The following is a 12,789-nucleotide window of genomic DNA, read 5'->3' on the forward strand; positions in this document are numbered from 1 at the left end:
GTAAAAGCTAAAAGGAGGGCATATAACAAAGAAAAAAATTAGTGGGAAGGTAGAGGATTGGGAAGCTTTTAAAAACCTTCAGAGTGCAACTAAAAGACTCATTAGGAGGGAAAAGATGAAATATGAAAGCAAGCTAGCAAACAATATCAAAGTGAATAGTAAATCCTATTTCAAGTGTTTAAAAAAATAAAAGAGAGATGAGAGTGGATATAAGACTGCTAGAAAATGAGGCAGCAGAAATAATAACAGGGGACAAGGAGATGGCAGATGAACTGAATAAGTATCTTGCATCAGTCTTCACTGTGGAAGACACTAGCAGTGTGCCAGATGTTGGAGGGTGTGAGGGAAGAGAACTGAGTGCAGTTTCTATTGCAAGGAAGAAGGTGCTCAAAAAGCTAAAGGACCTCAGGGTACATAAGTTACCCAGACCAGATGGACTACACCCTGCGGTTCTAAAAGAGGTAGCAGTACAGATTGTGGAGGTGGTTCTAAAAGAGGTAGCAGTACAGATTGTGGAGGCATTAGTAATGATCTTTCAAAAAGCATTTTGGACTCTGGCATGGTGCCAAAGGACTGGAAAATTGCAAATGTCACTCCACTCTTTAAGAAAGGAAGAAGGCAGCAAAAAGGAAATTATAGACCAGTCAGCCTGACCTCAGTGGTTGGGAAGGTGTTGGAGTCAGTTGTTAAGGATGAGGTTATGGAGTACTTGGTGACACAGGACAAGATAGTACAAAGTCAGCATGGTTTCCTTAAGGGAAAATTCTTGACGAACATGTTGGAATTCTTTGAGGAGATTGCAGGCATAAAAGGGATGCAGTGGGTGTTGTATATTTGGATTTCAGAAGGTCTTTAACAAGGTGCCACACATGAGCCTGCAGAGCCCTTGGTGTTACAGGAATGTTACTCGCATGCTTAGAGCATTGGCTGATTGGTAGGAGGCAGCGAGTGGGAATAAAGAGATTCTTTTCTGGTTGGCTGCCAGTGACTAGTGGTGATCCGTAGGGGTCAGTGTTGGAACCACTTCTCTTTATGCTGTATACCAATGATTTAGATGATGGAATAGAAAGCTTTATTGCCAAGTTTGCAGATGATACGAAGATTGGTGAAGGGACAGTAGTGTTGAGGAAACAGGTCAGCTGCAGAAGGAGTTAGATTTGCAGAAAGGGCAAGAAAGTGGCATATGAAATACAATGTTGTAAAATGCATGGTCGTGCACTTTGGTAGTAGAAATAAATGTGCTGACTATTTTCTAAATGGGAAGAAAATGCAAAAATTTGATATGCAAAGGGACTTGAGAGTCCTTGTGCAGAACACCCTAAAGGTTAACTTACAGGTACAGTTGGTGGTGAGGAAGGCAAATGCAATGTTAGCATTCGTTTCAAGAGGTCTAGAATCCAAAATCAGGGTTGTGATGCTGAGGCTTTATAAGGCTCTGATGAGGCCTCACCTTGAGTATTGTGAACAGTTTTGGGCTCTTCATCTAAGAAAAGGTGTGCTGGCAATGGAGAGGGTTCGGTGGAGGTTCACAAGGATGATTCCGGGAATGAAAGAATTACCATCCGATAATTTAGAAGGATGAGGGAGGGAGCTTATTGAAACCTTTCGCATATTGAAAGGCCTAGATGGAGTAGATATGGAAAGAATGCTTCCCATGGTGCAGGAGTCTAGGACAAGAGGGAACAGCCTAAGGATAGAGGGGAGTCCACTTAAAACAGAGATACAGAGAAATTTCGTTAGCCAGAAGGTGCTGAATTTGTGGAATTTGTTACCACAGGCAACTGTGGAGGCCATACTCACGCACATACCGACAATCTCTCTTTGGCTTTCTCCCCCTCTCCCTAATTCCCTAATTCCCTCCTCCCTCCTCTCCTCTTGTGCCCTCCCCACTCCTCTCCTCATGTGCCTTCCCCTGTCTCCTTCTTCCCTCTTTCTTACTCTCCCTCTCCCTTACTCTCCCTCTCCCTTTCTCTCCCTCTCCCTTTCTCTCCTTCTACCCCCTCCCTCTAACCCTTCTCCCTCTCTCCTCCACTCTCCCTCACCCCCTCCCTCCCCACCCTATTCCCCCCACTCCTATCCCCCCACTCCTATCCCCGCTCTCCTCTCCCCTTCTCCTCCTCCTCCTTTACCCCTTACACCTTCCCAACTCCCTTCTCTCACCTCTCCCATGTCCGTCTCCCTTTCTTTCCACCCCCCACCCGACCCCCAGAACTGCTTTGAGTTGTACATCCCCAATAACCGAGGCCAGCTGATCAAGGCCTGCAAAACGGAGGCAGACGGCCGCGTGGTGGAGGGCAACCACATGGTGTACCGCATCTCCGCCCCAACTCCCGAGGAGAAGGATGAGTGGATCAAGTGCATCAAGTGAGTCCTCAGGCGGGGTGGGAACAGTGGCAGAGAGGGAATGAGGCCTGAGAGGGCAGTAGGTGACCTTACATCAGTGCTGCTCTGCAGTGCTTACTGAGTGGAAAACTGGGACAACATCCTAAGCACCATCAATCTACAGACCATGATACTGAGGGACTTGGGGGTTTTGGGTCTGTATAGTTTCCTGTTGTTGTAACTATCGGAGCTGTGTGCCCTTGGGACTGTGTCTTGCCCCTTGGCTCTGGAGGAATGCTGTTTCGTTTGACTGCATTCATGTGTGGTTGAATGATAACTGAGCTTGAACGAGAGGGAGAGAGGACAGCAAAAGAGGTAGCGAGGGGAAGCAGAGGGGGAGTGTGGGATATGAGGAGGTGGGGTGGCGATGGAAGGAGCTGGGAAATGAAGGAGGGGAGTCCGTGGAACGCATGGGTTTTCTCCACGTGCCCTGGTTTCCTCCCACAGTCCAAAGATGTACCCAGTAGGTTAATTGGTCATTTTCCCATGTTTGGGTTTGGGTTTGGGTTAAATCAAGATTGTCAGGGTTACTGAGCTTGAAGGACTGGAAGGGCCTTTTCTGCACTGTATCTCTAAATAAAATAAATCAAAATCAGGTTTAATGTCACCAGCATATGTCATGAAATTTGTTGTTTTGGCGGCAGCAGTGCATTGCAATACATAATAAAAACTCTAAATTTCAGTAAGTATATACAGTGCCTATAAAAAATATTCACTCCCCCTTGGAAGTTTTCATGTTTTTTTGTTTTACAGCATTGAATCACAGTGGATTTAGTTTGGCTTTTTTGACACTGATCAACAGAAAAAGACTCTATTGTGTCAAAGTGAACAGATCTCTACAAAAGTGATCTAAATTAATTACAAATAAAAAACACAAAATAATTGATTGCATAAGTATTTACCCTCTTTTATATGACACACCAGATCATCAGTGGTTGAGGGTCTTGGCCTGAAATGGCAACTGTTTAACTCTTTTCCATAGATGCTGAGTTCCTCCAGCATTTTGTGTATGTTACCTTGATTTCAAGCATCTGCAGACCTTCCCTTGTTTGTGGAGGGTTATGGGCTGTAAAGAAGAGAAGGATTAGATTGATCATTCAGTAGGCCAAAAAAGTGACACAACTTCATGGGTAAAGGCCCATACTGTGCTGTTGTGTTTCCAAATGGTACAAGTAAGGAACAGAGAGGTAGTAATCATACATTCATGGACTGTTCAGAAATCTGATGGCGAAGGGGAAGGAGCTGTTCCTAAAACATTGAGTGTGTGTCTTCAGGCTGCTGTATCTCTTCCCCGAAGATAGTAACAAGAGGAGAGGATGTAAAATGTGGTGAGGGTGCTCAGTATCAAATGCTGCTTTCTTGAGGCACCACCTCTTGAAGATACTACGCATCCATGGGTGAAATGGGAAAAGTTTCAGGGGAACATGAGGGGAAGCTTCTTCACTCAGAGGGACATGAGAGTGTGCACTGAGCTGCCAGCGCAAGTGAGCTCGATTTCAATGTTTCAGAGAAGTTTGGATGGGTACGTGGATGGTATGGGTATGGAGGCCTGTGGTCCCGGTATGTCGATAGGAGTAGGCTGTTTAAATGGTTCAACACAGTCCAGAAGGGCTGAAGGGCCTTTTCTGTTCTGTACTTTTCTATGACTCTATGACTAAGTTGATAGAGCGATTAAGAAGGTGTATAGTGTGTTGGCCTTCATTAGTTGGAGTATTGAGGTAATGTTGCAGCTCTGTAAAAGCCTGGTTAGACTACACTTGGAGTATTGTAGAACATAGAATAGTACAGCACATTACAGGCCTTTCGGCGTGCAATGTTGTGCCGACCCTCAAACCCTGCCTCCCATATAACCCCCCACCTTAAATTCCTCCATATACCTGTCTAGTAGTCTCTTAAACTTCACGAGTGTATCTGCCTCCACCACTGACTCAGGCAGTGCATTCCACGCACCAACCACTTTCTGAGCAAAAAAACCTTCCTCTAATATCCACCTTGAACTTCCCACCCCTTACCTTAAAGCCATGTCCTCTTGTATTGAGCAGTGGTGCCCTGGGGAAGAGGCGCTGGCTATCCACTTATTATCTTGTACACCTCTATCATGTCTCCTCTCATCCTCCTTCTCTCCAAAGAGTAAAGCCCTAGCTCCCTTAATCTCTGATCATAATGCATACTCTCTAAACCAGGCAGCATCCTGGTAAATCTCCTCTGTACCCTTTCCAATGCTTCCACATCCTTCCTATAGTGAGGTGACCAGAACTGGACACAGTACTCCAAGTGTGGTCTAACCAGAGTTTTATAGAGCTGCATCATTACATCGCGACTCTTAAACTCTATCCCTCGATTTATGAAAGCTAACACCCCATAAGCTTTCTTAACTACCCTGTCTACCTGTGAGGCAACTTTCAGGGATCTGTGGACATTTACCCCCAGATCCTTCTGCTCCTCCACACTACCAAGTATCCTGTGTTCGTTTTGGTCACCGCGTTATGGGAAGAATGTGGAAACTTTAGAGAGAGTGCTGAAGAGATGTACCAGGATTCTGCCTGGATTAGAGAGCATGTCTTGTGAGGAAGGATTGAGTGAGCTAGGGCTTTTTTGGAGAGGAAGAGGATGACAGGTGACGAGATGGTAAGAGGCATAGATTGAGTGGACAGCCAGAGACATTTTCCCAGAGCAGTAGTGGCTAATACAAAGGGCTCAATTTTAAAGTAGTTGGAGGAAAGTACAAGGGGATGTCAGAGTTAAGTATTTCACATAGAGGGTGATGGGTGTGTGAAACTACCTGCCAGGTGCGCTGGTGGAGACAGATACATTAAGGACTTTTAAGAGACTCTGAGACAGGCACATGGATGAAAGAGAAATGGAGGGTTATGGGCTATGTAGGAGAGAAGGGTTAGATTGATTATGTAGGTTAAAAACTTGGCACAACATTGCGGGCCTTCGTTCCAGTACTATATCATTATATCCTATGTTGTAAAAGGTTGAGTGTAAGGTCTTCAGGGTGCTGTATCTCTTTCTTTTCAAATCTTTTTATTGTTATATTATACAAAAGAAATAACACGAGTACATTGAAGTAACAACACTTACAATGTCTCAAAAAAGACACTATCTTAAAGAGGGTCCTGTATCTCATCCCCAGTGGTAGCAACCATCAGTGAGGGATACAGGACGAAGGTCTGTCCTGGGTGGTGAGGGTCCTCAGTGCCTTCTCCGTGCACCAATTCTTGAAGACGCCCTTGATGGCCCTTTGCGATTCTGTGCATCCGCGGCAGAGGATCCCCGCACCTTTACGTGCTTCAGTTAATCTCTTCCCTTTTCTCTTCTACCCCACCCCACAGGGCAGCTGTCAGCATCGACCCGTTCTACGAGATGCTTGCTGCGCGGAAGAAGCGCATCTCAGTGAAGAAGGTGGAACAGCCCTGATGGATGGAGGGGGAGAGGGAGCGGGGAGCTCCCCAGCGAGGAAAGAGAAAGGGAGGGTGAACCTTTGCCCCATCACCCCATCCCCCCCTCCTGTCACAGCAGTCAGCCGTGGTCTCGTTTTCAAGAAGTTGGAAGATGAGACATTTCAGACGAGAGACCAGTCCCCTGTGGAGGTTCTCTCCTCCCTCCCTTTCATCTTCCCCTCCCCCCTCTCCATTGCCACCACCCCTGGAGACTCGACATATGTGGCTGAGAGAGAGGACGGCCCCATTTCTTCCCCTGGGCCCCGGACCATTTTGCACCCCCCACCAACTCCTCTCCCGAGTTTGCAAGTGGGGTCAGGTGGGAGGTGGAGAGAGGGTGAGGACTTGGTCTCACTTCCGGTATTCCGGAATTTTACAGACTTTTGACGATTTAATGAGCTTCCAGAATTGTTGAACACTCATTATTCTCACTACTGTTGGTAATTATTATTAATATTATTATTGTTATTATTATTATTAATATTTCACTACAAATTCATTGTGATGCTGTTGTGCTCTATACTGCGAGCAGGGCTCGGGATATGGAATGCTGCCTCAAAGAGGCATAACCGCAGCCACTGAACAGTGTGTCAAACAGCGAGGGAAAAAGCCCTTCAGCCCACACTATGTATGCCGACCACCCTACCCATAGCCACTAAAACCCACTTGCCTGCGTTTATATATAATGCGATCACTTGAGTCGAGAATAATGTTCTCTTACAGGGTTGTCTATTGGTGGGTCCTCAGGTGGTTGGGATCCACGTATTCTGGTGCAGTGTAGGCAAGAATAATTGGTGGCTATGGTTAGTAGGTTGGGTCTTTTGATTGTTTGGTCTCTCCCTCTTGGACCTGCCGCTTGTACTCTGCGGCACAGCAGAGATCAACCTCGTGCAGCGCAACTCCCTCTTGAACAGACTTCCTCTAGGTGTGTCTACTGAATGCAATGTCTTCCCAGTTTTTAGGTGTAATGTTGAATTTCTTCTGGCCGATCTTGATGTTTTTGAAGGTTTCCTTTGAGCCCACCAGGGGCTCTGTGACCTTCCTTCAACTGTGAGTAACGGATCTGTTTGGGGAGATGTGAGATAGGCATCCGGATGACATGACTGATCCATCGGAGTTGGTGTTGATTTATCGTGGTGGAGATGCTGTTCGTATTGGCCTCCTCCTGTATGCTGGTGTTGATGCATCTGTCCTTCCAGATGATCCTCAAAATCTTTTGTAAGGATCTTTAGTGGTATTGCTTCAGGTAGGTGATCCATGATTCAGCTGCATACAGTAATATAGGAAGGATGACTGCTCTTTTTCCTGCCTGGTAGCTGTGAGATGTTAGCTATGACCTGCACTCATTGGCCACTTTATTAGGTACACCTTGAAACCCAGTGTGGTCTTTTGCTGACGTAGTCCATCCACTTCAAGTTTGACATGTTGTTTCTTCAGAGATGCTCTTCTGCAGACCACTGACCTAATGTGTAGCTATTTGAGTTACTGCTGCCATTCTGTCAGCTTGAACTGGTCTGGCCATTCTCCTCTGACCTCTCATTAACAAGGAACTGCTGCTCACTAGATTTTTTTTTTGTTTTTTACACCATTCTCTGTAAACTCTAGAGATTGATGTGTGTGAAAATCACAGGAGATCAGTAGTTTCTGAGATACTCAAATCACCCCCCTGGCATCAACAATCACTCCACAGTTAAAATCACTCAGATCACATTTTTCCACATTATGATATTAGGGCTGAAGAACAACTCATTACCAAGACTCCATGCTTTTATGCATTGCATTGCTGCCACATGATTGGTTGATTAGATATTTGCATTCATGAGCAGGTGTACATAATCAATTGGCTGCTGACTGTATGTTTGAGGGACCATAAGCCATAGGAGCAGAATTAGGCTATTTGGCCTGTTGCATCTGCTCTGCTATTCCATTATTGCTGAACTAATTTTGCAAGACCATAGGGAATGGGTATTGGTTTATTACCGACGGTTACTAAGGATTTAATGCTGAGGCTTTATAAGGCATTGGTCAGATCGCACAGGGTATTGTGAGCAGTTTTGGACCTCTTATGTAAGAAAAGATCTGCTGGCATTGGCGAGGGTTCAGAGGAGGTTCACAGGAATGGTTTTGGGAATGAAAGGGTTAATGTAGGAGGAGTGTTTGATTGCTCTGGACCTGTACTCATGGGAGTTTAGAAGAGTGAGGAGGGATATCATTGAAATCTATTGAATATTGAAAGGCTTGGAAAGAGTGGACATGGGCAGTATGTTTTCTAAAGTGGAGGTGGAGGGAGTTGAAGACCAGAGGGCACAGCGAAATTGAGGGATGGAGTTAGTGAATCTTTAGAATTCACTGCCACAGACAAGTGTGGAGGCCAAGTCATTAGGTGAACTTAAAGTGGAGGTTGATAGTTTCTTGATTAGTAAGGGTTTTGTATGTTCCAGGGAGAAAACAGGGGGATGGGGTTGAGAGGGATTTTAATCAGCCACGATGGAATGGTGGAGCAGACTTGATGGGCTGAATGGACTAATTCTGTTCCTAGGTTTTATGGTCCTGTTAATTTCATTTGTCAAGGTTGAGTTTATTGTCATATTCCCAAGTACCTGTCTGTACAGGTGCAATGAAAAACAGCATCATGGCCTCATAGTGTCATATAATCAGCATTCAGAAGGAAAGCATCAATGAAACATAATTAGACATAACTATTACACGAAAGAGCGCAATTAGAAGATGGGATCTGCAGATGCCCCTCTCCCAGGTACTCACCAGTCTGCCTGTCTAGAATCTCAATCCCCCCCAAGCCCTGACTGTTTAAATGCCTGTTTACACACCCTTGAAAGTTCAAAGTAAACTTATCAACAAATTATGTATGCCATATACAGCCTTGGGGGTTCTCCATCCAATGTGAAGGATGTGAAGTGGCGGGAAATGACTCATCAGGACGTTGCCTGCTCTGGGCAGCTGGAGTTATAAGGAGAGACTAGAAGGGCTAGGACCGGTGGTGGAATACAATTACTACAGATACTTGGACAGACGTTAGGCAAAGCACGGAAGTAGACAGGCCTAGTATCGTCAATTGGGAGCAGTATGGATGGCATTGTGGTCAAGGTTAAAGCAGATTTTATTGTCTGTCGAACAAGGCCGTGTGTATACAGGAGCAATGACAAACTTTGGATCTAGCATCAGAGGCATATCACATCAGATACACAAGATAAAAGAAAATTATATAATTGTGCACCATATTTTTACAAGAAATGATACAAATAGTACAAATAAACCAAAAAATGTCCTGATAGTAGTTGGAGGGGGGGTGTCATGGTGCTGCAAAGTACGGACTATTATTTGTTTTATTTATTGAGGTACAGTGCGGAACAGGCCCTTCTGGTCCTTTGAGCAGCGCTGCCCAGTAATCTCCTGACTTAACCCTTGCCCAATCACAGGACAATTTACAATGACCAAGTCACCAGCTAGCCGGGAGGAAACCACAGCACCTGGATGAAACTCGTGCGCTCACGGGAAGAACATACAAACTCCTTCCGGGGAGCAGTGGGAATTGAACCCGGGTTGCTGGTACTGTGGAGCATTCTGCTAGCCACTATATTAGTGCCACCCATGTTACTGTTAAAGTACCTGTCCAGATACTTCTTTAAGTGCTGTTAGTGTTCCTGCCTCCAGCCCCTCCAACAGTTCATTCCGGATACCATCTTATTGGTTTAGTACGGTCACATCTCCTTCATCGGTCACAGTGCTGAATAGGTAAGCAGGGAAGTTGTGAGGATGTTGCAATTAATGTAAGATGTTGGTGAGGGCACCCCTGAAGATTGTGTCACCCTGTTATTAAACTAGAACACAACACCTCTTCTTCAGCCCTTTGCCTTTTCCACCTATCACCTCCCAGCTTCTCAGTTCATCACCCAGTCCCCCACCCACACACCTTTCCCCTCACCTGGTCTCCCCTACAACCTTCCAGCTTGTACTCCTTTGCCTCCCTTCCCCCACACCTTATTCTAGCTGCTTCCCCTTCCTTTCCAGGTCTCACCTATCACCTTCTATCTTGTTCTGCTTCTCATAAGATATAAAAATAGAATTAGGGCATTTGGCCCATCGAGTCTGCTCCATCATTTCATCGTGGCTGATCCATTTCCCTCTCGGCCCCGTTCTCCTGCCTTCTCGCCATATCTCTTCATGCCTTTACTAATCAAGAATCTATCAACTTCTGCTTTAAATGTATACTCAATGACTTAGCCTCCACAGCCACCTGTGGCAATGAATTTCACAGGTTTGCCACTCTCTCGCTAAAGAACACCCCTCTATTATGAGGCTGTGTCCTCTGGTCTTTGATTCTCCCACCATAGGAAACATCCTCTCCACATCCGCTCTGTCGAGGCCTTTCAATATTTGGTAGAGTTCAATGAGATCCTCTCTCATTCTGCTGAGTTCCTGTGAGCTGAGGCCCAGAGCCATTAAATGCTGCTTATACGACAGGCCTTTCGATCCTGGAATCATTTTTCGTGAACCTCCTTTGAACCATCTCCAATGTCAGCACATCCTTTCTTAGCCTTTAAATATTTGGTAGGTTTCCCTCTCATTCTTCTGAATTCCTGTGCGCCAAGGCCCAGAGCCATCAAATGCTCCTTATATGACATGCTTTTCAATCCTGGAATAATTTGTGAACCTCCTTTGAAAATTCTCCAACGTCAGCACATCCTTTCTTAGATAAGAAACTCAAAGCTGCTCACAAGCCTCCAAATGAGGCCTCACCAGTGCTTTATAAAGCCTCAACATTACATCCTTGCTTTTATATTCTAGCCCTCTTGAAATGAGTCTAACATTGTATTTGCCTTCCTCACTGTTGACTCGACCTGCAAAATCTTACTTTCCCTCATATTCTTAATCTGGCTATGTTCCTCTTTCTTTCCATCACCGATGGTCCTCAGCCTGAAATGTTGACTCTTTATTCCTTTCCATAGATGCTGGCTGACCTGTTGAGCTTCTCCAGCATTTTGAGTACATTAAACTAGAAAGAGAGTGGAAAAGATTTACCGGAACGTTGACTGTACTTGGTGCCAGGAGAGTAGACTGGGGCTTTATTCTCTGGAATGTAGGAGATTAAGGGGGTGACCTGAATGAGGTACATAAGGTTTGAGAGGCATTAGAGTGAAAACACATAGCACTTTTTCCTGAGGAGGGGGTGTGAAAATCAAGAGGGCAGAGATGTAAGATCAGAATTGAGAGATTTAAAAGGGATACTAGGGGCAGCTTTTACACACAAAGGTTGGTGTATTTTTGGAATGAGCTGCTGAAAGCAGTTCAGCAAGCATATTAGCAATATTTTAAAGTCATCTAGATAAGTCACATTGGTGAAACCCAATGTAAATTGGGCGGCCACTTTGTCAAGCATGTCTACTCCATCCACCAAAAGCTATATTTCCCGGTGGCCATCCATTTTAATTCCTATTTCCATCCCTGTTCTGACATGTTGGTCCATGTTCTCTTTACTCTCAGGATGGAGGAGCAACACCTCAGGGCTAGGTAGCCTTCAACCTGATGATATGGATGTTGATTTCTCCTTCACGTGATTTTTTTCCCCTCGCCCTCCTCTCTTCTATTCCTCACTTTGACCTCTTACCTCACCTGCCCATCACCTTGCCGAGTCCTCCTTCTCTCATGGTCCGTTCTCCTCTTCTATCAGATTACTTCTTCTCCAGCCCCTTACCTTTCCCGGCCTCTTGGCTTCACCTATCAACTTCTAGCTAGTCCTCTTCCTTTTCCCTCCACCTTTTCATTCTGGCGTCTTCCCCCTTTCTTTCCAGTCCATAAGAATGGTCTTGGCCCAAAATGTTGACTGTTTATTCATTTCCATAGACACTGCCTGACTTGCTGAGTTCCTCCAGCATTTTGTGTAATGTTGCTCTGTATTTCTGGCATCTGAAGAATCTCTTGTGTTTATGATCTCAATAAGTACCTGTAGAGATGTTTAGAGGGCCATGGGCCAAACATAGGCAGATGTGACTACCTGGCAGGGCAACACAATCAGCATAGAAGATTTCGGCCGAAGGGTCTGTTTCTGCTGTATGACTCGATGTACGAAGATGCAGTAAAAACTTTCATTTTACTTGCCAATCTAACATACTCAACAGTAAGTAATGTTCGTTATGAGCCATGTCATAAGATTTGGGTGATCATGTTCTTTCCATGACACTGATTGTTCTTGGCTAATTTTTCGACAGAAATGGTTTGCCATTGCCAACATTTGGGTAGTCTCTTTACAAGACGAGTGACCTTAGCCACTATCAATATTCTTCAGAGATTATATGCTTGGCATTTGTCGTCCATTCAACAGGACTTGTGATATGCACCAGCTGCCCATATGACCATCTACCACCTGCTTCCATGGCTTCACGTGACTGATCAGTGGGCTAAGTAGGTGCTATACCTTGCCAAAGGGTGACCTACAGGTTAGCGGAGAGAAGAAGAAACGCCTTATATCTCCTTTGGTAGAAACATATCTCCATGCCGCCACCCGAGGGGGTAAGAATAGAGAAGCAATTCAGTTCTGGTCACCTCATTATAGGTAGGATATAGAAGCTTTAGAGAGTGTGCAGAGCAAATTTACAAGGATGCTGTGCATATTAGGGAGCATGTCTTATGAGGAGTGGTTAAGCGAGAAGGAGGTTTTCTCTCTGGAGTGGAGGAGGATGACAAGTAATGATAGAGGTGTATAAGATGATAAAAGGCATATAATAGATAGCGAGAGACTTTCCCCCATGGTGGCAAAGGCAAATGTGATTGGAGGAAAGTGTAAGGGTGGGAGAATTTTTTTTTAGCGTGTCGCATCAGAGAGTCAGCCATTCTTGTCTGGCGCGTGGTGTCAGGATTGGTCTCCTTTCGGATTAACCGGGTCACAATATAAACGTTCCTGACTCGATCCTTTTTTTTTAAGGAGGCCGAGTAGCCAGCTCAA

At 45.2% G+C, this 12,789-nt stretch overlaps 1 protein-coding gene across 2 annotated transcripts in view; it reads left to right on the forward strand.

Moving 5' to 3' along the window:
* LOC140189972 (cytohesin-2) overlaps positions 1-6,327 on the forward strand; it is a 46,870-nt gene extending 40,543 nt beyond the window's left edge. The window contains exons 11-12 of one of the 2 annotated variants that reach the window (XM_072246356.1): positions 2,210-2,364; positions 5,721-5,892. In XM_072246356.1, coding sequence (XP_072102457.1) covers positions 2,210-2,364; positions 5,721-5,805 — 240 coding nt within the window. In that variant the 3' untranslated portion in view covers positions 5,806-5,892. Of the gene's footprint in view, positions 1-2,209; positions 2,365-5,720 lie in introns of both variants that reach the window. The other variant, XM_072246355.1, reaches the window with a different exon arrangement.
* Positions 6,328-12,789: the final 6,462 nt, after the last annotated feature.

The sequence above is a fragment of the Mobula birostris genome, chromosome 29 (assembly GCF_030028105.1).
Source record: "Mobula birostris isolate sMobBir1 chromosome 29, sMobBir1.hap1, whole genome shotgun sequence".
Taxonomy (NCBI): domain Eukaryota; kingdom Metazoa; phylum Chordata; class Chondrichthyes; order Myliobatiformes; family Myliobatidae; genus Mobula; species Mobula birostris.